The following is a 26,116-nucleotide window of genomic DNA, read 5'->3' as shown; positions in this document are numbered from 1 at the left end:
CGTCACACGCATCATAATCACCACTGAAAGTAGCAGCCACTCACGCACACTTCGGCCTCTATGTATAACCTCCACACCAGACTACTGACCCAGGAAGTTTATGGGTCAGCCATGTGTATTAAAGGCTTGACCCAGGTAAACTGACGCCCTTAAATGCCTCTGGTAAGAATCAGGGTTGACGCTGAGGTCAAACCTAGTTCTTATGACATGTGGCTCAAAGGACATGTGCATCCAGTCACATGAGATTGTTGACCAATGCAGGCAATAATAGTTTGTTTATGGGTGGCGAACAAGGTCGTGCAGAAATTCTGACAAGATTGACCGACCAACATTTGAACACAGCTGTAACGATTCTGCATCGATGCAGTGACCATACTGCAACCAACCTCCCGAACATAATCGGGAGTTTGGTTTAATTTTAGCCCTGTCTTTACTGCGTTTTGCTGTCATATATACTGTGGCGCTAGTTTCTCTCCTCTCCTTTGATCTCCTTTGAGGACGGAGCTTTGCAAACACACTATCTGCGCAGAGCAGAGAGACGGCATTCAAACTCTCGGCAGTCCGCTTAATTGTTGCTCTCGCTACCAATATTAGCTGCTCCGTTTCAACAATGTTGGGCTGAAAACACATACATGTAGGCTGAAATTCAACTGCAGTGCTCTGTTGGGAGATGCAGTGACTTAACGTTAAACCAAGTAAGAGTAGAAGAGATATAAGTAAGGAAAAGTCCGCTAACCACTAAGATAATTAATGCAGTGTAAAATGAATGCTATAGGCATGCCCTGAAGTGCCCTGTCTTAGAGCTGCTGTGAAAACCTTATTTTTGTAGATTACAGCACACTTGTAATGCACTGCAGAAGGATTTATGTTTTGTTTTTATGTTCATGTACTAGGTGGGTCATACAGATACTGATATTGAAAAGATGCAGCTTTATTTAGAGCTGCTGTAGTCTGGTTTTTAAAAGCAATTGAGATCAGAATTATCTGACTGCTAATATTAATTGATGAAAAAGTAGCCACATGCAGCAATACAGAAAATTGAGGATGAGATGCATCGAGATGCATCGAGATGCATCGAGAATCGTTGTGCATGTGAATCGTAATCGAATTCTGAGGCCAGTGAAGATTCACAGACGGTATCAAACGCAGCCTTATAAACTGAATGAAAATGTAACGCACCAGTTCATGTTGCAGTGCCATTAGTCAACACTAGATAGAGCCATTAGTGTCTGAAAACAGTTACTGCTCACAAAATGAACCATCTATAGGTTGTTAATAACTAACAGCCTCTGATTAACACCATTAACAGTTGGAAAATATTCAGACCCTTTTTTTGTATTGGAGTCTTATTCTAATATAAGTAATAATATTCATTTATATAATGCCGATAATCAAATGTAGTCATTTATTTTTGGGCTATCTTTCTACATGTTGATACGTAATGCTGGTCAAAGGTCAAGATCACTGTGACCTCAAGTCCATCCCATTATCAGGATATCTCAGGAACGTCTGGAGGGAATTTCATTACATTTGGCACAAACGTCCTCTTGGACTCGAGGATGAACTGATTAGAATTTGGTGGTCAAAGGTCACTGTGGCCTCACAAAACACATTTTTGGCCATAATGCAAGAATTCATATGCTAATTATGACAATTTCACACAAATGTCTAATAGGATAAAATGATGATGTGATGACATTTTGGACAGACATGGATGTAGACTGCAACTTGACTGGTTGGCGGAGGCATACAACCGAAAGGCAGTAATTCTATTTTTAAATTTTTTTTTTGAAAGCCCAGACCCCCCACAGTGTCTGCTTAGAAAGTTTCTGGCCCTTGTACAAATGTAGTTGAGGACACCTGACCCAGGGGAAACACTGAAGCATGTCCAAGCTCTAAGAAGGGTTTACAAGCTGGTGAAGCCAAATGCTCAAGAATGCTCCATAAAACCTTTGAGATGGAACTGGTTTGACGCGTTGACCCCGAGGAGTGTTTCACCAAACACAGCAGCAAGGCAACAAGGGGCGAGATCAGGGAGGTGACTGCAATGCTCCACCAGTCAGGTGTTTATGGTTGAGTAGCTAGACGGATGCTACTGCGGAGTTAAAGGGATATAACAGCCCATCTGGATTCCGGCCAAGTTACACAAACAGCAATCTTGGAGGCTTTGAATTATTTTATCTAATGCGGAAAAAAAATTACCTTTTGGCTTGAACGAGAGGTATTGCTCATTAAGGGTTAATCCAAACCTATTATGTGTAGCCACACGTAACATTCATTGTATGAGACACAACATGAAAGACCTCAACAGGAAAGGAGAGTGGCTTCAGGCACAAGTTTGTCCTACTATTACTCCACTCAGAGGGTTCTGTCCAATTTCTGCACTTACAGACAAAACACAGCAGGTGTTAAGATTTTGGCTTGTTCGCACAATTGCTTCACAAGTCACAAAATATAAGTATGACCCTCCGCAATCTTTTATGATTGGTTTGTCTGCTTTGCCACACACAGTGTGGCTTTAGAGGTAGAGCGGATTGCCCACCAATCGGAAGGTTAGTGGTCAGTCCACATGTCCATCCGTGTGGATGAGAATTGCTCCCGAAGGCTGCGCCATCGGTGTGTGTGAATGAGTATTTAGATTGGATCCTGATGGGCAGGTTGGCACCTTGCATGGGTGCCTCTGCCATCAGTGTATGCATGTGTGTGTGAATGGGTGAATGCTGACATGTAGTGTAATGCGCTTTGAGTGGTCAAAAGACTAGAAAGGTGTTATATAAATCCAAGTCCATTCATCATTACCACATTTCCCACAACATGCTTGACCCAGCAATCTTCACAGTAATGTTACACAGAACTATAGTAAGAATTTCACCTGGTCTAGAGGGGTTGAAATCACAAGATCAACTTTTCATGATAGTTTAAATGTACATGTGACTCGCACTCAAAACGAAACGTGAATAAAACTTTGTGTGAAAGGGACTAAAATGTTAAGCTAGGGTTGTGAAATGAATCACTCTTTCCTGTCTGTGCCAGTAAGAGGCCTGACGTGGCAGAAACTGAAACTCTTGCGGCAGAGGAGTATCATTGTGTCTGACCGTTTCCCTTCCTGTTTTTCCAGGTTTGCGTATTAGACCTGAGGAAATGACACTCGTCAGGGGGAGCCATGGACCGACTACGAATGTGTACATAGCCAAAATGACTGACTGTCCCTGCCTGTCCGCCACACTGCTGTAGTCCCATCAGATGCCATGGCCCGACATTACAGCCAAATGGAGCGCTCCCCTCCCTCCCTCCCCCCCTGTCATATGTACACACAAGGACCACACCTTCGCCACATGCAGTTCTTCTGCACATGCGTCAGGCATCCATCAGGTCTGTATGGACACCTGTGCTGCTCTCACAGACCTGCGGGAAAAAACAGTTCTCTGTCATCACACAGTACAAACTCGTCGGACCCATCACACGCAAACCAAAACACCAGGACTCCTCTCGCTTTCCTCTTTTTATCCTTTGTACCACAATTCTAAAGATTTTTTGTTCTCTGTTGGTGTGTGCATATTGCATATGTCAGCATTTGGTGTCCTGTGGACAATTGTTGTTTTGAATTTGGATTTTACTGATATCTGTGGGTTTTATATTCCATGTGGGGTGGGAGAGAAGAGGGGTGGGGGGGGGGTTGAGAGTTACTTGTCTTTTACAATGGGTGTTCGAAGATGTTCATTGGGAGATCCATTCATCCACTTCTCGGCAGTCTTTAAGGTTCAAAAATGCAGATGTATAGCTTAGTAGATGAAAATGGTTTATAATTTTGTCGACTATTTTTATCCAATAGGTTTGTTCCATTTTTGCCATTTTTTAACAAAGTATAAAGCAGTTAATCAAAGGCTGAGCTGTCCTTTGTTTTTGCAACTTTTATCCTCAGAAATGGTTTTCAGGTGTTCTCACGATTCATCAGGTTAATACAGAGCTCTAAAGAATTCAAAGCCTCTAGGCTGAAAGGTCATCCTTGTAGCTGTTAAACACCGCGTCGATCTCATGTTCTAACAGTGCGCTGGGCAGAAAAGACATCAACGCTGATGTGCAGTCGGCCTCAGGTTTCCGACACTGAGCTCATCCCGGATCTGTCTCGAGCTTACGAGCAGACGCCGGCTGCACTTTTGTGTCAGTGGTGAGGTAACGTGGCACAGGAGTAGCTTGTTTTCTGGCGCCGGTGCAGCTTCTGCGATCTGTGGGGAGAGAGAGAGAAAGAGATACGGGAACACAGGCCCATAACCGCTCGCATCAATCCGACGTGAACAATTAATAGTCGTAATTGTTGTTGTTTCCTCAATTAATGGCTCGTCGCTAACTAATGCTGAATGATAATCAGACTAATTGTGTCCCCCTGCTTGGTCATTAATCATCAGGACATCATCTGGAGTATCACTTACCTGGCTCAAGTTCATATCACAGTTTGTCATGTTGAGCTTAAAAACATCCTGACTTTCACTCTTTAACATGTGCAACGTTCATGTCCAGCAAGTACACACTACAGTCCCTGCTTTAGTTTGTCATTGCCCAGCATTTACACACACACACACACACACACACACACACACACACACTCTGGAGACGGGCTGCGTTCAGGCCTATGCACGGATAGACGGCGCTTCTGTTTGTAGTGTTCAGAGTTCGGTCGTCTTGAGGCAAGTCTGTGCTTGTTGTTAAAAAGCAGACATATGACTTGATGTAACATGGTATCTGCATATAATATATATATATATATATACATATATATATATATATATAAAAAATATATATCTGTGCTATCACAGGGGACTCTTTTTGTATGCCACTCGTACGCTAAGGGTGGATTTTAAAGTTACTTTTTGAAGACGCTTGAAATACAGTACGTGATGTCGTTGTGCATCACCGAGGGGTCGTGACCATGAGGAATGGTTTTTTATAAAATACCATTAAACAGTCATAGAGAAATTTAAAAAAAAGAGCAGCCCTTCGAAGGGTGTTTTTTTTCCTGCACTTTAGACTAAAAATGGAGAAACAGGGAGGTGTGTTTATTTAAGCCATCGTAGACACATCTAATTAAAATGCTCTTAAAAATGAATCAGAATTGGTGCAGAAAGTGTGCAGTGGGTAAAATAAGGGTGAATAGTGTCCTGTCTGCCTCCTCGGGGCACGTCAAAGTCAAACCAAGCCAACTTCATGGCATTCCAGGTCTCATCTCGCAGCCATAACTAACAGCTAACGGCTTGATACACACACGCACACGTCGTTGGACATTTCAGAGGTTTTGCTCAGAATGTTACTTGTTTTAAAACATTTTGTACTGAAGCTAAAGACTATTTTGAAGTTTGCTTTAACGCAGTCAGCAGTGGTTGGACTGTACCACAAAGACACTATTTCAAATGATGTCTATGACAGTGGAATGGTATTTTATAACGTTTTGTTTTTAGATGATGAAGCTTTTTACACTGCATTCGAGTGTGTTTGCTATCTTGTGTTCCTACCGAAAGTACTAACGTTAATTCTATCTTTGCTATGTCGGAGAGCCCTCGAAAGGTTTTGTACTTCTCAAAACTTTTGTAATTCTGATTTATTTGTAGCTACGTACACAAAAATGAACAAAAAAAAATATGTAAAATCTGGATTTAATTGTCGTTGTATTATAACACAGAACATGTAAATACCAATTTGCAGATTTCTTTTTGTTGTGTTGTCTTTGCCCTCACCTATGTTGTACTCTCTTTCTCTCTCACTCACATGGTTGCAGTCCGCAGCCTCCTGGTCTGACTGTTGTAATATCACTCAGATTTCAAGGTCTAGAATAAAATCTATTTTGATAATAATAACGTGTTTGCTTTTACTTTTCTCGCCGCCGCACTAACACCGTTTCTTTATTGGAGGAGTTCTTGAATACATGTGGGGGAAGTATAGGCTTGTGTGATAGTAGCTCAACAACAAACCAAAATTCAAATTAAATTCAAAACAACCACCTCTACTGTTAGACCAAAAAGTTCATTTGAATAAAGGTGCTTTTCCAGAAGCAGCCTTTTTGAATGTCATTTAGATTATAAAGCACTTAAAACAGATGTTAGACGGGAGTTCGTCTTCTACTCGTCTTTTCTTCACATTTTCACCAGCTTCCTCACTTAACCTTTGCCATTACTGCTGTGTATATCTACATATTTTCTGATAGTCTGTGTGGGTATACTTGAAATAAAAAGCACGTACGCTGGTACTATGGTTTTCAAGAAGTATATCTATCGGGACAAAATGAGAGGCCAGTGCACAGAGTTAAAAACACTGACCAGCTGAGTTTGCACAGTCCTGTTCTACATTTCTGAGTTCAAGTTTATTCATACGTTCGCCTGAGGCGCAGTTTGTGTTGGTTCAGGGGGCCTCACTGAATCCCCTAGAAATGCATCTATATTTTTTATAATAGCGTAGAACTAATAATTTATTGCAATTGATGATTAATATCGACCTTTGTGTTGTCTTCTTATTGACAGAATAAGGAACCAACAAGATAAGAAGATAGATATGTGGTATTTTGATTTACTTATAGCCTAATAACGTCGGACACTCTCTGTCCATACACGTTAAATATGTCTGTTACGCCATGTACACAAACCACGTACCTATCAGCTGTTCGCTGCAGAACCGACTAGAAACGTAACCGCTTAAAAGATGGGTGAGTTGTAGTACTTGCTCTCTTCCGACGTTTGTGTTTTTTAAACAGAAAACACAGGTTTTATACTGCGATATTTACTGAAAATGACATACAACACAGCAAACAGTAGCCTCAGTAAACTTTCAGGCGATCTCCCTCCAGCCAGCTGTCACCTTATTTAGGTGTTTGTAGTGAAATGAGGAGGTATTATATCAGATAACTCCTCATTTGAACTTCACGAATCAGCCGTTCTTCGTCCGTTGGAATAAGGAATAAATAGAAACAGGGCGTCTGACAAAAGTTCAGCTCAAAACGGTGTGCTGCGCAGCTCATAGTCGCTCGCAGACAGTTAGTTCATTCCAATAAAAACTGATTTTCTCACTGGTGTTTGCTCGCTTTGCATTCCGTTTGGAGGGTGTAATAAATTGTATGTCGGCTACACACATCTCAGTACATTAGACCTCACTGCGTTGTACACATTACATTCCCTCTAGATTCTTTTTTTTTTGTGAATCCCCAACCTTAAAGCTTAAACTGCGCCTATGATGTTTGCCTTTTAGTATTTTCTACAAAATATACGAGACTTAACAAAGGATTCAAACAACTAAAAATAGTCAGTTGCTGTAATCATTCCTAATGTCCAGACTGGCCGTGAACTCTTCCTAACAAGACTGCTACCGTATGAAGCTGATATGAGGCTTCAGCAGTCAGTGAGATAGCCAAATCATTTAGGTATCAGTTAGTCTTTTAAAGTTCCCCTTTTGTTTTTACTATCACTCTGTCGTGGCTCAGCAAGGAAGCACAGTCTGTGGGAACACAAAGAAGTAGTTTCATTCTAAAATAGGCTGTAACTTTGGAAAATACCCAGTTGATTTGACTCACTATCTCAATACTGTAAATTGGAGTTGCACTAGGAAGGGATCATTTCACGGCCAGTATGGAGAGGGGGAATCATAACAGCAACTAACGTACATCATGTTAATATTGTACTGACAGGATAGAATAGAATAGAAAATACTTTGTCTGCTTTTTCGTGTACAAAAAGCAAAAATGTCTTTGGTTCGCATGTGCAAAAACTGCTATTAAGAGTACATTAAAACAACATATCATCCAGACAGATCACATTAAAACATGTTCACATAAAAACACAATACACCAATAGAAGCTACATTACAGACAATAAATAAATCCAAAAAAACAGTAATAATCAACTGAAAGCGAGTTCTGCAAGCATGAGTTGTGTTTCTGTTTGTGTGAGAAATTGTGCACAGAAGCTTAAAATACTTCTTCGTTTACACTTGCCTTGAAAAATCCCATGATGCATTAGTCATGTGCTCAGCAGGCCCTGACTGTCTTGTACTGTAGTCTCATACATCTGTGACCTCCTGACAAGCATTTCTTCTAATCAGGTCACTCAGCGTATTTTTAGATATTCATCTACTGTACGAGTCGGTCGCTAAACTCTCAGGTGAAATTCTGGGCAGCTGCGTTGAGTGATGTTTGACTGTTTGGAGGCTGCTTGTTCGTCTCTGTTTGCACCGAATGGGAAGTAAGTGGAGATGAACCACCGTGACACATGTTCACACACTAAGCTACTTCAGTATCTAATCTATAACCACATTAGGGTTGACTTTGTAACATTATGGTCACATTTTGAGTGAATTCATCTGGTATATGTTGAGGTATTTTACTGGATAAGTGAAAACGTTAACCTGCTGGTGGTGCTAGAAGAAAAAGATCCATCCTCTGGACACAATGAATATCTGATTTTAAAAATTCATCAAGTCAAATTTCATGGAAATCAATTAAATAGTGTTTGAGACTTAACAAAAAAAATCCTAAATGTGAATCTCATGGTGGTGCTGGATTAAAAGTCAGTCAGTCATTAGGATTCATCCTCTGGGGACCATGAATGCCAGTACAGACTGTCATGGCAATTCATCTGGTATTTGTTGAGATTCTTCTAGATCAAGGTAGGCCACCTTGTGCCTACTGTAGTTCACAAGACACAACTTTAACACTGATTTTCCGCTCCGTGACAGTTTTTGGAGCTCTCTGACAAAAGCCCCAGATCAGAGGCAAATCGCCGTTGGCTCGCCGCTCGCACATCTGCATTCGAACGCCATGTGGGAACTGTTCAAAGACGCCAGCCGAGAGCCTCGCCGACACGAGCGATGCCTCGCAGACACATTCCAGATATCTAGCATGCTAAATATCTGGACCTGTCGGGGTCTCCGGCCACGAGCTACAGCCGATGAGAGCGGGAGACAGGAGTTGAATAGAAACCTGGGGGAGGAGGGCTCACCTTCAACAACAGGAACTTAATGCAGGTGTTGCATTTGCAACACTCAGCAAAGTTGTTGTTCTACCTGGAGGAAGATGGTGTGAAAACCACAAACACTCAGGCCTCCCCCCTTATGAGACAGCAAGTTGTTTAGTATGAACTGTACAGCGATCTGACGCATTTCTTCAGATTGTTTTTTGCGTCACACAACAGTAAAGAGATGTGTTTGGAAAGTATTTTCTAGAATAAAGTGTATTTCAGTTCTCTGACAGCTTCACGTGTTCCGTCACAAACAAGGAAACTCAAAGTAGGGAAATGGCAGGATGCTTTGAATATTTGCTTCCTCACAAAGGTGTTAAAGTATTCAAATATCTGTTTCAAACAGAAAAGCCAGGTGCAGGACTTCCTTTTTTTGGTATAAAGGTTTGAAAGACTTTGACTTCAACAGGAAAAAAAACATGTTGCAACGAGCAGGAAGACACTTTTAATTACTCATTATTAGGGACGACCCGAATGCCTCAATTCTTCGAAGCTTCGACCGTTGCCATGGTAATCGACCTCCAAATCAGTATTCGAATGCTTCATTTTTTAATTTTTTTTTAATAAGTATGTAATAATAATGTATAAATCCCAAAATAGCCCATGAAATAAGGAATAATCCCACAACGTAATTCATTATTCATATTCAGCATGAATTATTATTAGTTATTCTCAGACGGATATCGCTGTTTGTCGTGTGTAGAGGCGCTGTTTCAGAGATGGAGTCAGACAGAAGAACATGTCAGCCTGCTGCACCTCGAGGCTTCGAAACCCAAAAATTGGTATTCAGGACCGCCCTAATTATTATGTTTTTGGGTTGTCCATCCGTCCGACCCTTTCTCGTGAACGCGATATCTCAGGAAAGTTTGCTGATGGGTGGTTCTTGTTATTTCCTCAACTGATCTTAACATGGCTGCCGGGTCACAAACTTTCTAATTTTACAGCTAAACAGTACACTACAAGATGTTTCTGAAAACATTTGAGGTGAGAAATAGGCATTACAGTAACAGAATATTGATTCATATTTGATATGCGCTACCTAGTTTGATCGGAGTTTGCGAGTGATTGACAGCTGCTCAGAGACGGCAAAACTCCAGCTCGGCTCTGATTGGTTGTTTTCCTCCGGTCTGTGAAATCTTGCAGATGCCATTAGGAGCACCGGAGGACACAGAGGCACATGCTTTTTTGCAGATTACATGTCTCATGCACTACTGTCAGGATATAGTGACCGTTTTATAAAAATAACTTCTGAATGATAAAAAAAAAAAAAAAAACTTCTTTTGAAACTGCAGAAGTTGAGTTAGATCTGTCATCCTGCCTTTTTTGATGTCACCCAGGCAGAGCGCAAGGATGTGGCACACAGGGCAGGCCTTCCTCTCATCATCATCCCCCCCCTTCCTCTCTCTCTACAACCTCCCACACAGACTGCAGACCAGCCCCACGCTGACAGAGGAGAGGGAGGGTGGGAGGAGATAGAGAAGAACCAAGGCAACCGACACATTAACAAGTAACTTACAGTCTACACACTGAGGGCAGAAGAAGGATCAGTTATAAACACTCAACTCACAGATGATTCTCACACAAGAGGGTGTGACTGTTTGATGAAGGATTGGTGGCTGATTCTGAGGAATGTTTTAACCTCCTGTCAGCTTAAGGAAAAGTAAACTTCAAGCAGAGAGGAGGATCTGTGCAGCAGAGAAGAGGACTCAAGTGAGGAAAGGAAACTGTTGCTTGGATTCACACACATATTCTCTTTTTTGCCGGTGAGTGTTGAGTGTGATCAGTTTGTGTGATTTTCCCTCCCTCCCTCCCTCTGTATGTGTGTTTCAAATCTATTTATACAAATGGTGACTTTGGAAATATGCTAGTGGGCTGGTTCACTTACACGCCGCTTGTTTTTAGATGCAGCTGAGACAGAGAGGTGAGGATCAACACTTGTATTTACAGCGCTCGGATAGTGAGTGACAGCAGAGAAGCCCTTAAACAGGACGTGAAAGTGACAACACCCTGTCAATAATCTAAACACAATCCATCCTAAGAAACTACTTGTAGCCATTGCAGTAATCTAAGGACAACTGTAAAGAAACATTAAAAATAGGGAAAAAACTTCAGAGTAGTACAGACTAGAACATAACATCACATGCTGGAAAAAGGCCACACTAATTAGGCACAGTCACATTGTTGGCTGATGACACTCTGCACCTGTCACATGAGGCCTGTCCCTTTAGGGCGTCCTTATCAGACAATTCTGTTTACTATCTATTGTGACTTTTGGTAACACTTCATTTTACAGTTCCGCACATTTCATGGTAATTAGGTGATAATGAGGAAGTAACCTATTTTAAATTTCTTTGGAACTACTGCCAAATGACCCCAATATTTACCTCAAAATGTATCGAGAAATTACTTTATTATAAACATAATTTAATAATTATATGCTGAAATAGCATATAATCGTCAAGATAGGTCCCTTAGGCTTGAGAAGCGGATGTGCGCTGCTCTTCATCGGAGGTGGGAAACCAAAACTAACTTTTTCTACTTCTGATCAGGAACAGATCTCACCGTTGTGTGACTTATTGTCTACACAAATGTAACCTGGTAGCTGATGTAATGATTCAGGGAGTTTTTTTAAGAAATTTCAAAGAAGTTATTTGCTAATTATTATCTATTTATCAGCAGACATGAAAATAAAGCATATCAATTAACTTTGTATTCTTTTCCTGGAAATGTATTAAATAAATTACCAGCTATTGAGAAATAGTGGAATAAAATGATTAAATAATGTTTGTAATAAAGTAATTTTTGAGGGTAATTATTGGGGTAATTTGGCAGTAATTCCCCAAAAATTTCAAATAGGTAACTTGCTAATTATCATCTAATCACCATGACATTTGTGGACCTGTAAAATGAAGTGTTACTGTGTTTTATTAGACAAGATAGTCCGCTCTCACACATAGACTGATATTATATGTATTTATATGTTGTTTTTCAGGAAGTTACAGCAGCATGTCTTACGACCAGACCATGTGCATGACACAGCACATTTTCATGCAAATCACATAAAGGCTGCATGCAAAAAAAGGCATGTTATGGGCCTAGGGATCTGGACATACCTCGTCCTTAAAGGGCCAGTTCATCCACATTTTTTAAGTGGTATTTAGCCACACAGATAGTTTTAGTGTGTCTCTAGGTCCTTACAAAAAAGAAGTATACTTCAAGTTTATTTTATGAACTTAAGTATAGTTAAAAAATATTCCCATGTATACTTTATGTAATAAGTATACTAATATCAATGTACTAGTAGTATACTTGTTAGTGCACTACTTCAATACTTCTTGGGACTAAATGGCCCACTTTTTAATTTATAAAAGTATACTTTAAGTGTAAGAGTAGAAAACATTGAGTACACAACTAGTTTAAATCCAAGTTGTATTTTTTACTGCAACTATAATATGAACTATACTACAAGTGAACTTATAGGTATACTGTTAGTTTACTAGTTATGTACTTGTAATCCACTTTTTAGTTTACGAAAGTACACTTTAAAATATACTCTAAGTAAATGATTAGTTTAATAGTTTTTACTGCAAGTATACTTGTTAGTTTTCTTTAAGTGAACTTATAGTACTTAGCCAAATGTACTCAGTATAAGCCAATTTACTTGGACTTTTCTGTATACTTGCCAAGTACACTTAGACTTTTTTGTATACTTGTCGGTAAAAGCTAGGGATAATAATTTTGTTAAGTATCTCTCTGATAAGTACATAAAAAGTAATCTAAAAGCATACTCTCTTATTTTAAGTTTAAAAGAAGTATACTAATAGTACACTTGAATAAACTTATTTTTTGTAAGGTGGATCTCTCCCATGTCCTCGACACAAAGAAGGTGAATGAACTTGTGGCGTTTAAAACATTAACAAACTCAAGAGCAACTTGTTTTTTTTGCTACTAACTGTAGACAATTTTCATTGTAACTTCTTTCTACTGAAGAAATAGTCCCTCAGAAAATGGTTTACAACGTGTTCTGTGAATTATCCAGAGTAACCGGGACATTGTCTCTTAAAAAATTATGTTTCTATTGAATGTTTTTTAATAATTTTAATTGTAGCATTGTGCATGAGGGACCTCAGAGGCCGATATATATGAAAACCTACACATAAGAACCCTAAACTATGGTTAAATAACACAAGAGGAAAGTGAGAATATTTGGGTGAACCATCCCTTTAAGGATAAGACATGACCAGTCGTCTGTCCCCATTACATGCCCATAAATACTCCCTTATACGCCCATATTCATATGTTACATGTGTGGGTCGTAGTCCAGCGAGTAAATATGCTTATCTCTATATTGGCCAGTAAAAAGCCTTCACTTTCTATCTAATCACTGACAAGAGTAAGCATTTATATATGCCCTTATGACATGGACGCTGTAAAGTAAGGCATATGGCCCAGCCTGAAAGAGAGTGCTATATAACAATAATTGGATGTAACAGAGGTGAGGCAGAGTTTCTCATTATCAGGCGGAGAGAAAGGAGAGCCATTCTGAGCCAGTGACCCCATTAGGCGCAGGCCATCCAGTGATGTTTAAAAAGCTCTCGGGGTGCGGTGGGAGTCCCAGGCCCCGGGCCCATCATGATCCCCCCTCGCTTTTAGCCCAGCCGCGGCCGGAAGCAGGCTATTCTCGTCCCGCATTGTGCTGCCGAGCTACTCTGACGCTGTCCATTGTGTCCGACCAGCTTTCCATGGCTCTCAGCGGTTTCAGTGGGTCTGCACCTTAAACCCCTCCATTATGGACGGGCTTGCATTGCCACATTTGCTGCGTTGGCTTTTGCATTCAGTCGACCCGTCCCTTTCACCCCCCACCCCACCCGCTAACTTTTGATTTTTTTCAGCTAACGTTACTACTCTTGCACAGAAAACACTGAACACAAGTGGGTGTATCCGAGTTCAGAATGTAACAACCACAAAGAAGTCCCGGTTTAGTTTCAGTCGTGCTACTTCTGAAACACTGTGTGAACGATATAAATTAAAGTCGTCTCTTACTGTCTTCCTCTCTATATTCATTGACGTACTGAGGTGATTAATAGCTTAAGTTGATGACATATAATCTATTTATGGCCATTACAGATTGCTGCACATGAGACAGCATGTCATAAAAATACAAGCTTGCAAATTTTTACCCAACATGACATTGTTTCTAAATAGGGAAGCTATTGGTCAAGCAGGTAGTAATTAAACACGTAATTTTTCACTTCACTTCCTCATTTTCAAAATGCCAAGCAGCACAAGTGTGTTTCAACGTGCTCTCTCTCTTCTCGGTGCTTTAGGACGACGGCTTCATGGGTGAAAGATGAATGTCCAGCTGTTGGGCGACTGTGTGAGTGATTCTGCTGCAATGGAGGGCGTTTCCCAGCACACCCCATGGACTCCCGCCGCCGCCGCCGCCTATGCCTCCTGCTTAATGTGGAAAGCCTAGGATGGAAGAGCCACCAAGTGCTGCTCTGAGGCACTGGAACAACGCTCTCGACTTCCACAACCTCAACCGTCTCGCCTCCTCATTCACAAGCACAACCAGCTGCTTTGCTGCCGTCACCAACCAGACAGGGACCACCGCCACCGGGTGACAAGACTCCAGGATGTTCATGAATTTCCGCCGGATACGAAAGTGCCAGTGTGTGCAGCTGATGACCACCTGCCTGGTGCTGTCAGTGATGATGGTTTGCTGGGAGCAGCTGGACGACAGCGTCGTCAGCCACTTCAAGTCCTACTCCTTCCGCTACCTGGTCAACCGCTTCACTTACATTAACAGGAGCCTCACCATCCCACGGGAGCAGGCCAGGAGCTTCAGCGACTTCCGCTACCTGCTGAACCACCCGGACAAGTGCGCCGACAAGGACGTCCTCCTCCTCCTCTTTGTCAAAACGTCCCCGGAGAACATTGAGAGGCGGAACGCCATCAGATCCACCTGGGGTAATGAGACCTACATCCAGAACACCCTGGGAGTGACAGTCAAGGTGGTGTTCGCCTTAGGAGCGCCTCAGGCCAAGAAAGACGAGCCCTCATGGAGCAAGAGGAGCAGGGTTCAGGAGCAGCTCGTCAACGAGGACCGTCTCCACGGCGATTTGATCCAACAAAACTTTCTAGACTCCTTCCACAACCTGACCCTGAAGCTGATCCTGCAGTTCCACTGGATGCACAGCCGCTGCGCACACGCCCGCTTCCTTATGACCGCCGACGACGACATCTTCGTCCACATGCCCAACCTGGTGACCTACCTGCAGGACGTGAGCAGCAGAGGTGTCACAGACTTTTGGGTCGGTCGCGTGCACAGGGGGGCGCCGCCAATCCGCAGCAAAGACAGCAAGTACTATGTGTCCTTTGAGATGTATCCGTGGTTGTCGTACCCCGACTACACAGCCGGGGCTGGGTACGTCGTCTCCAGGGACGTGGCGGGCAAAATCTACCAAGCCACACTGACCCTGAACGCCTCTATTTACATAGACGACGTGTTCATGGGCATCTGCGCCAACTCCGTCGGCGTGTCACCGCAGGAGCACGTCTATTTCTCAGGGGAGGGCAAAGCGCCCTACCACCTGTGCATCTATAACCAGATGATGACCTCACATGGTCACGTGGAGGATATCTACGACTTGTGGAAGACGGCGACCGACCCGCAGGTGAAGCAGAAGACCTCTGGACTCACAGGGAGGCTGTACTGCACAGCCGTGAAAATGGCTCTGCTTTGTAAACCGTACTATTTTAACACCTACCCTTGCAAAGCAGCCTATTTGTAGTATAACGTCAGGTTTGTGTGTGTGTGTGTGACAGAGAGAGGGGGAGTGTGTCAAAGGTCATATAGAAAGGAGGATCATCGCTGCGAATATTACCTCAGTCCTTTCAGTCGGACACCCATGTCAAAACACTGGAGCATGTGTTCTGTGTTTCCAGAGGCAAAGAGACCAGATTCATGTTTGTTTGAAGATGCTGTTTACATGTCGTCCCAACTGAAAGCCGCTTTGCTCAAAAATGGGATTTTAATTGATTAATTAATTTATTTTCAATCTCAACCAGTTGATTAAAAGAGTATTTCCTCCTTGTCTTGGACTTTATTTCCACTGCTGTGACGCATACTACCCAATAAACAACTTTTCTTAACACAAGGCCATCTGTCTCACTGGCATTTACCTATTTTATTACCTTATAAGTAAAATGCAGAAGTAACACATCTAGGTGTTAAAAATATACAGTCAGTCAGTGATGTGTCAAATCTAAAAATGTCTCTGTGTCATGAAGTGCAAAATTCCTCACAGTGAAGTAGAGTAGACGTGCAACTGAGAAGACTTTACAAACAGTTCCTGTGCTGAAAATAATGATGATGTACTGATGAGCAACAAAGTGTGGGCTCTAAATTTAATATTTTCTTGTTATAAGATTTCTTATTGTAATTAAGTTTGTGAAAAACTTTTTTTTTATGAAATAAAATCTCGCAAGTGAAAGTCAAAGTGTTTTATTATTTCTTTTAGTGGTAGCGACAGTAATGTCAGTTGGTTGGCCAGGAAATGATTGACCACACAACGCTTCAAATAGTTCCATAACATCAAGGGCAACAATTCATTTCAGAACATCACAACCACAATTCCACTTCTTTGGTAAAAAAAACACTAGTTATGTGACCCAAATTTTTTATCCTATAAATTAAATTCTCTAAACATTCGAATCACACAGCGACAACAAGACTTCAAGAAGTGACTGTGTCTGGCCAAGAAATAGTCACATAACACTTCGTAAAACTACAACTTGTTGTTTTTACACTTACTTTTACTACTCAAATGTCTGTACTGCCAGCTGGTTAACTTAGCTTAGCACAAAGACTGGAAACGGGGAAACAGCTAGCCTGGCTCTGTCCAAATGTAACTAAATCCATCTACAAGCACCTCCAAAGCTCTCGTTTTAACACGTTATACGTCATTTGTTAAATCTGTACCAAAAAAACAAGTGTAAAAACAACAGGTTGTGGTTTTATAGACTGTGCATTTAGTCAAAAGCGAATTAGTGTATTTCTAAAAATGTCAAACTATTCCTTTAATCTGGATATTTATTCAACAATTTATAAAACAAGTTACTAAATGGAACAGCTTTTATTTCCAGTAAGTTTGATTTTGCAGCAAATCTCCTGGTGAAAACACAGTACAGAATCACACACAGACATAATTAGGCCAAGGGCCTTGAAGGAGGTTATGTTTTCACCGGCATTGGTTTGTTTGTTTGTTTTCTGTCTGTCTGTTAGCAGGATTACTCCAAAAGTTCGTGATGCATTTGAATGACATTTTTTGGAGGGGTGGGGTGTAGCACGATGAACAATCCATTAGGTTTTGGTGGTGATCCGGATCATGATCCGGATTCAGGAATTTTTTTAAGGATTCCAATCAGCCTTTGCATTAAGACCACAGGGTATAACACATGGGCAGTGTAACTTTCCCTTGGAAAGGGAGGAGTGAGCGGAGGGGTACTCAGTCGGTTGCAATCTGCAACCACACCACCAGATGCCGCCAAATCCTCCACACTGTAGCCTATTTTTAAATGTATTTTTTTTTAATTTGTCATAAAGATGACGTGTGCTGAGTGTCCACTGAGAACTGTACAACTGTTAACAGAACTGACCTCTGACCCACAGACATGTTCACAGTCATAACTTAAGTTTTTACACTTTGACCACATTTGGTTTAGACGGGAACACTGAATCACAATCCAGTGTGACTACAGTATGAAGCGACGCTCTGAAACCATGTATGTAAGATGGCAAATACCGCACCAATCAATGTGTTTGCCCTTCCTCTCCATGGCAACAGTTTGATGAGCAGCAGGGCGGTTAGAGGTGCTACACAAGCCTCATTAGAGAACAAGGAAATACTCCATTTACTACACAAACACATCTTTTCAAGTGAAGGAATGGACTTTGCCAGAGTTGTGTGTGCTGGAATACTGCTCACTATGATTTAGATTTTTTTTTTTTTTCCATCTGACATGTGATACGTAGAGCCAAGAATACCCCCGGCATGGGCCAGCAGCGTCCTCCGGGTGTCTGATCCACGGAGGCATCTGGCACACTGCTAACAATAATAACTGAGGCTGGTCCAGTGTCAGTGCTCAACGGACACCAGATAAATGTCATAAACCGCAACAGAAATACAAAACTGGTGGTCACTTTTCCGTTGTGTGACTGATTAAATCAGGCCGGGGCAAAATACTGAACCCGAATTAGCATTTCAGACGGTTATATAGGCCACTCACACATCACCAAATTGTTTTTTGTTCATTCCTTACAGTATTGTATATCAAATTTCTGCCGCAGCAACAGCCAGGTTTCCTTTCTGAGAATATTACATTTTTTTTTACCAAATCTAATCTCAGTGAATTTCCATTTTTCTTTGTAATATCACTAAAGTGAGCGTCTCAGTGTCCCTCACTTCACTTCGACTTGCTGTGAATTGTCGATATGTTTATTTATGCCACCTCATCCTGAAATGTGATGTTGCCCGGATTAGCTGTTCTCCAAACAGCTGCTCTGTTTCCAAGGCAACGCATAGAGAAGAATAATTCACACAAAGGATTTAGACAGGCCTAAAAACACAACCAGCTGCCTACATCTGTTTACTGAACCGCTTGTTGGTATTAAGATATAGACATAAAGATGATTAAATATGCAATTATATTAATTTAAATTAGTAAATCTGTTAATTTCATATACAATATGTGAGTATAATTCTCCTTAGAGATATAAACTAGTTGTTATTTTTAGATGGACTGGAAGTGATGAGGCCCATGAGGAAACAGCCGCTGATTTTAGTCATCAGAACAATGAAGCTCATCAAGGGGTGGCTTTGCAAAATAATTGTGTTGACAAAGTTGACATGCTAAATATAATTGCAGACGGTACTGGTCAATGCGCCTGTTGAGCCCCATGGGCCAGCTATAACTATAGCTTATTAAAAAAGACTTTAGAGAGATAGCCTATCTCAAAATATGATGTTTACACAATTTATCTAGCGAGGTTTAAATGAGGTCAATTCCAGTGACCTAAAAAAGGAATAGTTTGACATTATTATACACTTAATCGTTTTCTTGCTTGAGAAGATTGATACCACTCTCTGTACGCTAAATATGAGGCGCTACAGCAAGCAGATGGTTAACTTAGCATAAAGCCTGGAAACAGCATAGCTCTGTCTGACAGCAACAAAAAAATGTCAAGTCTTTATGCTAAGCTAAGCAGCTGCTGGCTTTTTCATTCAGATATGAGAGTGATATCAGTCTCCTTATCTAACTTTCGGCAATAAAACCAATAAAAATATGTCAAACTATTCATTGAAGGTTGATATAGGCGGCCCAAACATACAGCTGTATTATTAGGTAGGCCTTTTATTATTAATTATATAGTATTAATTTTCATGGCTCGAAGAATAGATATTCTTTGCAACAATCAGATTTTTTCTGTTACTTACAAATAAAACCATTTATTCCAAAAACCATATGGGCTCCAAACATATCTGTCTGAAAAAAATCCTATAACACATTTATTTATTTATTTATGTATTTATTTATGTATTTATTTATGTATTTATGTATTTATTTATTTATTTATTTATGTATTTATGTATTTATTCATATATCTATTTATTCATATATTTTTTATTTTTTTTATTTATCTATTTTTATTTTATTTTATTTATTTATGTATGTTTATTAGACCTTTTGTTTACTTTTTATTTATTATATCAGAAGGAAATGGCAGACTGATATAGGACATCATATTGTAGGAACATTCACTTCTCTTATTTGCAATACTGATAGAGAGACTCAATTTAAGATAATATGGGCTGTATAATTTCCTGACATTTTGTACACATACCATTTTTTAAAGATTTAATGAAACTATTTGCTTTGATTATTAAATATGTACTAAAAATGAACATAAAAACCTCATAATTTTACAACTTCTTACTTCACAGTCTCACGGTTACCATTGCAGCAATGCAGCTGACTCATGAGACAAGACCAATTGACAAATATGTGGCTTGTATTTGTTCATCCTAGACACTCTTTTTTTACGTTTTGCAATTTGTGTCCTAACTTGGGTTATTTTAAGACATTAGTCAAGACTTGAAGAAAAACACCAACATTTCATTCAATGTGTTGCCTTATAAAGGTCACTCAGTTCATTCAAGGTCATTCAGTTTTTATTTGTGATCTTATGTTGAATAAGCATTTACTATCACCACATCTACTGTGCGAAAAACCTCCATAGGGCTGTGTGTATTGATGCAATTATAGATAAGTGAGTACAGGCACAAATCCTCAAAAGGGATTCAGTTTTTCAGATACCCGAGGAAGACAAAACAAAACACAACCAGGTTTTTGTTTCATAATTTTGATGATAATGGTCGTAACAAAAATATTTGATATTGCAAAATAAAGCAAAAAGTGATGAAATTGATCCATATATTGACTCACACCATATAGGTGAAAAAGTGCAGCATAAAGCCACTCAACTTCCATACCTTTATTTATATCTCAGGTAAGACTGACTCCATACTAAGACTCTACATGTTGGTTCCATATTGTTTTTATTTCTTCAGCAGTCTTCTGTAGACTTTTCACCTACTAATCATACTGCAAAAACTCTAATAATAGAGAAAGATAATAATGGTATTTGTGACTTGCGACTGTAAAACCACCAATAAATTGCATTGCAGAGGCATTTGTTTTAATTTAGACAGCTAGTATTTCTAAGGTTTCTCTGGAAACAGCTAAAGTGAGATGATGATTGATGGCATTTATCCCACATTTAAGCTGTTGCTGAAGTGACCTGTGGAAAATAAACTAATGCTCTTTAGCAATGATTATTTAGTCTTTATTTAATCTTCTGGGTTTATCTGGAGGGATGATCAGAATAAAATGTCCAGAACTAGAATCACTTTATATAACCAGTATAATAAACCAATAACACAGCAGTGTGATGGACAGTCCAAGGTTTCAATTAAATGTTGCACGATGTTTAACTGAATCCCTGACAATGTGAGTGGCCTACAGAGTAGTAGAAGTTGGGGTCATTTAATTCCTTATACAGAGAATAAACCATTTCATCTTAAATCAACTCAGCCTTTACTCTGGCGCCACCCTCAGGACAAACTTCACTTTATTTTGTATATTACAATAGCTAAGTTTGTTCTCAATTTGTTTATGCTGGAGGAGGAATTACATGTTTTTGTTGCAATAAATAAATATACTGACAAAGTTGTTTTGGAGGCAGTTCAGCTGCTTCACACCGAGTGTAACTTTCAACTATTTAAGAACATTCATGTTAACCCAACATCAGTGAGGGTAAAATATGTGACATAACAAAGGATCATTTAAATATCAGAGTTTTTTTTTTTTATTTAGCTGAATTCAACACGAAAGCAGTCAAGTCAACTTTGTAGGACCTATTCCACACAAATACTTAACATTACATTACTTACATAACTTTATACAGTGTGATCATTGTCAGTGCGTTTTTTTTTTATAAAAACAATAACTTTGTGTATTTCATATGACAGGAAAGGACTTTCAGTCTTTCTGTAAATTCAACATCCACCTTTGAAATCACATTCGTATACTGCATATTAATATTTGAAGTCCAGTATAGGCTACTATTCCAAACATGAATATACTGCTTTATATTTATTCTGAATTTTAAATCATAATAGTTTGTTGCACTCAAGCAAATTTTGAAGGAATCTAGTAGCATTACATTACATTCATTTCACCATTTGGATACAACACAAAAATCGCATGAACCATGACATTTTACTTTTTTATCACATACTATACTATGACATTTTTTCACATACTATATTAATTTTATGGCATATGCCTTTTTTCATGACATTTACATTAAGTGTTTTTTAAGGCATATTATAATGTTAAATTTTCTGACACATATACTAAGACATATTTTTTTTTATGACTTTTTACACGACATACTGTGCTATTACATTTTGTACGACATTTATTTTTTATGGTATACTATAATGTGACGTTTTCTATAATATTTTTATGGAATACTATATAACATTTTTCTGACTTTTTATGACATACCATATTATTTATATGGCATACTATACTATGACATTTTTTATTACATAAAATATTTCTTTATGGCATACTATAATTTGAAATTTTTCCTGACTTCTTTGACATTTTTTATAACATACTATATCATTATTTTTTATGCATACTATAATGTGACATTTTTATGACAAACTATTTTTTATGGCATACTATAATGTGATATTTTATGTCATACTATATTATGACATTTTTTTATGACATACTATACTATGACATTATTTATAACATACAATATTATTATTTTTTATGGCATACTATAATGTGATATTTTATGTCATACTATATTATGACATTTTTTTTATGACATACTATATTATGACATTATTTATAACATACAATATTATTATTTTTTATGGCATACTATATGACATTTTTTGACATATTGTATTTTTTTATGTCATAGTCTGCTATGACTTTTTTTCTGACATACTATACCATGACATTATTCATAACATACACTATTATAATTTTTAACAGCACACTATGATATGACATTTTTTACATACTGCATTTTTTATGGCATACTATACTATTACAACATTCATGTTTTTTGTTTGTTAATTTGAATTACCAGGGTGATTTATATTTAATATTTATTAAAAACATTTTACACTAACTTTCAGGTTTCCCCCTGGCTTTTTAGAGGTTATTCACAGTGACAAATAGAGAGCAGTGAACACTTGTGATTGTAAATACACAGGTCATCGCTTTGCTTTGTATTGCCTTTTACCTCAGATTTAACAGCAGTGATTTGTTGTTAATCCCTCAATATAATATAGGAATTAAAAGGAAAACACTGTTTCTGGATGTTGTGCTTCTTTTCCTTTATGTTTACAAAATAACTACACTTCTGCGTACGTTGAAAGTTTTATTTTGAAATGATTTACCGGAAGTGTGAGTATATCTGCATTGACGTTACTTTGACTGATTTAATGTCGCAGTTCCCTGCTGTCACCACTAGAGGGCAGCAAACACAGGGGATTTTAATCAACATAGAGGTAGACTCTGGAACTGCTAATTAAAATATATATACATTATTCAGGTTAAACAAATGCTGATTTTATTTAATTTTTCACTGGTAAATTAAAATGTCCTTTTGCTAACTTGACCTGTGTATTTAAAATCATGAGTTTTAACTTTTGACTTTAGTAGGAATAATACAGTTGTCAATAATGATTATATTCTTTAGAGGTATCAGACATTTATATGTTAATAATAATATCTGTATTTCTTTTGTATACTTTGTTTTAAAACAATATATAATAAAAATATGTTGAAACCTCCCCCCCCCCCAAAAAAAAACAATATAGAGCCCTGCATCATGTAACATGCCAAGAAAGTAGACATTTCCCAGAAGTGTAAGTAATATAATTATTAATTAATATTATATTAATATAATGAATATTATAATTAATATTTCAGTTCAGTTTCAGTTCAAAAATACTCTGGATAAGATTAAATAATTACACTAAATATTGTGTATTTGTCATATTATTATTGCTTATGGCCAATCATTGCCATGACAATTCACTGCCCTCCCGAGTTGAGCACGTGACTTACACCTCTGTGTACGTTGAACGTTTTATTTTGAAATGATTTACCGGAAGTGTGAGTATGCTATAATGTCTGCATTGAATCTACTTTTACTAATTTAGCAGTTCCTTGTTGTCACCACCAGAGGGCAGCAAACACTCGTGATTTTAAATACACAGATCAACATCTCCTAGCATCAACATAGAGGTAGACCATACTATACTATGACATTTTTATGACTTTTTAAATTACTTTTTTGATTTTATTTTTATTTATTATATTATAAATTTTTTTGTGGAAAATCATATAAAAAATGTATAAAATAAAGTAATATAAATTTGTGGCACCACCTTTTAAACAGACTATTTGCCACAGTCTTCATGGAAGACAGATCAAAACCGTGTACAACACAAAACGAAGGTGGATATATTGGGTCTAACATTGATAATCTGATCATGTAATCACAATGTGCCGTGTGTAATGATGGAAAGGAGTTAAAAGTGACTTACATTTAAAACGTGTATTGAATATATTGCATAATAATGCTGATGTTTATATAATAAAACAAAAAAAGACATTGTTAAAAAAAGTGACTTACATTTAATTACATTAATTTTCGACACATGCTTCTATAAAAAAGGCTAAATGCCAGGTATATATCTTTAAAAACACAAATAAGAATCAAGTATCAAGAGAATAATTTGCTTTACTGGTGTTTCCTTACTCTGTGAGTTTGTCCAGCATCGATCTCTGATGTTGGGCGAAGGCTGAATGTAAACATGAATGTAGTAAATGTATATGCATAATGAGAAGTAATATATGTGTGTATGAGTATGTGTTTGTAAACAGGAATGTAGTATACGCATAATGAGGTAATAAATATATGTATACACAAAGATGTAAAGTTTGTAAAACACTAAGTATATAGAGGTAAAGTGACGGTGTCATCTCTGTGAATTGAACTTTGAGCTACTTATGAAGTGTGAACTTGCACAACTCTTAATAGAAATGATGTCTTTTGCTTGATAACTCTGCATAATTTTTATAAGCTCTGTGCGCTAGATTATAACCAATCCAGTAATTATTTTTTTACCAATTTAAATATCTTCAAAGAGGTAATAGATCTACAACCCATAAAATGCATTTTTTTCCACTTGACAAAAAGTGATTAGTCCTACCGTGTCACTTATTTGTCTCAAAATGACTTTATTTCATTCATGAGGGTTATATATTACTCAGAATGAGGAAACTATTCTCATAAAAATGTGCATATTGAAAGTGGTCAATTATACTATGAACTGATAAACTGCATTTATATGAATTTATCAATTGCAGATACTTTCTTCTTCAACTGTGTATATAGCATTTTTGGAAGATTTTACAAGTATGTTTTAAAATAAAAGGTAAGTTGTTGACATTACGCAGTATAAAATGTATTATTTCTTTTGACTGCTGTCACAATATTTCCCATTAGATTTTAAATCTGACCCAATAAGCTGTGGTATGGTCTTACACATCACTTGCCAGCAGGTGGTGCTGTGTCACAAATCTTCCATAACTGAGCCAGTGATTCTCTCTGCTGCTTCAACACAGCCCTGTTAACCCTCGTACCTCACTACAGGGATTTTCATTTTTGGTTGTGTTAATGAATATGGAATACATTTTGGCAAAGGGTGCGAGTTCTTTTTTCTATTTGGGAAATTCAACCTCCGCTCCTACTATAAGTCTATAATAAACCGTGTAGCCAAAATACAGACGGAGACTTGAGGACAAAAATGTCCCCCTTGAAACACATTAAAACTAGTTTTTGATCCCACAGCCATTACAGCATAAAATCATATCATGCTTTCCATCTAGAGCCCAGGCTACAACTCTACAAACCATTTCCTGGTTTCCACTACTCGGGTTGTTGCTGCTTCTTTATGGAGCACTGCAGTGTTTGATGCAATGCATCAAAATCAATGCTGTTGCTTAATCATCGACATATCCCAGAGTAAACAGTGAAAAAAACATTTAGTATACAGTAAAAAAAAAAAAATTATCTTCATTATTTGCATTTAAAAGCAGTAAAATTTAGAAAACTAGTCAATATATGGTAGTTTGTCAGAACTGAAGTTGGTTAAAAGATTCAACTCTGATGGTGGAAAATCACAGTCATGCAGATTTCTTTATAGTAATTTGTCATAAAAATGCATCAAAACCATTTTTGCTAATCATTGACACCCCAGACTGAAAAAAATGAATCTCCCTAGCATTTTGTATACAGAAAATAATTCAATGTGTTTTTCCAACCTCCATAACAGTAGCATTGGTAGTGATGATCAGGACTGAAGTTTGATGAAACAAATTTAATGTGAAAATGGAAAAATGTTATGGCAGAAGACAAAAAAAAAAAAAATCAGAGCAACTTTTTTTTTTTTAGT

The 26,116-nt window shown here is 38.3% G+C and overlaps 2 protein-coding genes across 7 annotated transcripts in view; both read left to right on the top strand.

Moving 5' to 3' along the window:
* The window catches only part of LOC119498416 (F-box-like/WD repeat-containing protein TBL1XR1), a 29,008-nt gene extending 23,159 nt beyond the window's left edge, over nucleotides 1-5,849 (top strand). For all 5 annotated transcript variants that reach the window (XM_037787292.1, XM_037787293.1, XM_037787296.1 and 2 more), the window contains exon 16: nucleotides 3,119-5,849. In XM_037787292.1, coding sequence (XP_037643220.1) covers nucleotides 3,119-3,145 — 27 coding nt within the window. In that variant the 3' untranslated portion in view covers nucleotides 3,146-5,849. The remainder of the gene's footprint in view (nucleotides 1-3,118) is intronic.
* Nucleotides 5,850-10,394: 4,545 nt separating this feature from the next.
* Nucleotides 10,395-16,495, top strand: LOC119499315 (lactosylceramide 1,3-N-acetyl-beta-D-glucosaminyltransferase A-like). Of its 2 annotated transcripts, XM_037788589.1 has the most exons (3): nucleotides 10,395-10,756; nucleotides 10,896-10,914; nucleotides 14,321-16,495. In XM_037788589.1, exon 3 carries the CDS (start codon nucleotides 14,630-14,632, stop codon nucleotides 15,785-15,787), a length of 1,158 nt encoding a protein of 385 aa, XP_037644517.1. In that variant the 5' UTR covers nucleotides 10,395-10,756; nucleotides 10,896-10,914; nucleotides 14,321-14,629; the 3' UTR covers nucleotides 15,788-16,495. The 2 variants fall into 2 exon arrangements, with proteins under 2 accessions (XP_037644517.1, XP_037644516.1); XM_037788588.1 differs by lacking the exon at nucleotides 10,896-10,914.
* Nucleotides 16,496-26,116: the final 9,621 nt, after the last annotated feature.

This window comes from Sebastes umbrosus, chromosome 12, assembly GCF_015220745.1.
Source record: "Sebastes umbrosus isolate fSebUmb1 chromosome 12, fSebUmb1.pri, whole genome shotgun sequence".
NCBI classification, from domain to species: Eukaryota; Metazoa; Chordata; class Actinopteri; order Perciformes; family Sebastidae; genus Sebastes; species Sebastes umbrosus.
The sequence above is the reverse complement of the archived record's forward strand: the minus strand, read 5'-3'. Positions and strand labels throughout refer to the sequence as shown.

What these genes read in the sequence shown, in the direction of transcription:
- LOC119499315 (XM_037788588.1), top strand. Translation starts at nt 14,630, where the DNA reads ATGTTCATGAATTTCCGCCGGATACGAAAGTGCCAGTGTGTGCAGCTG.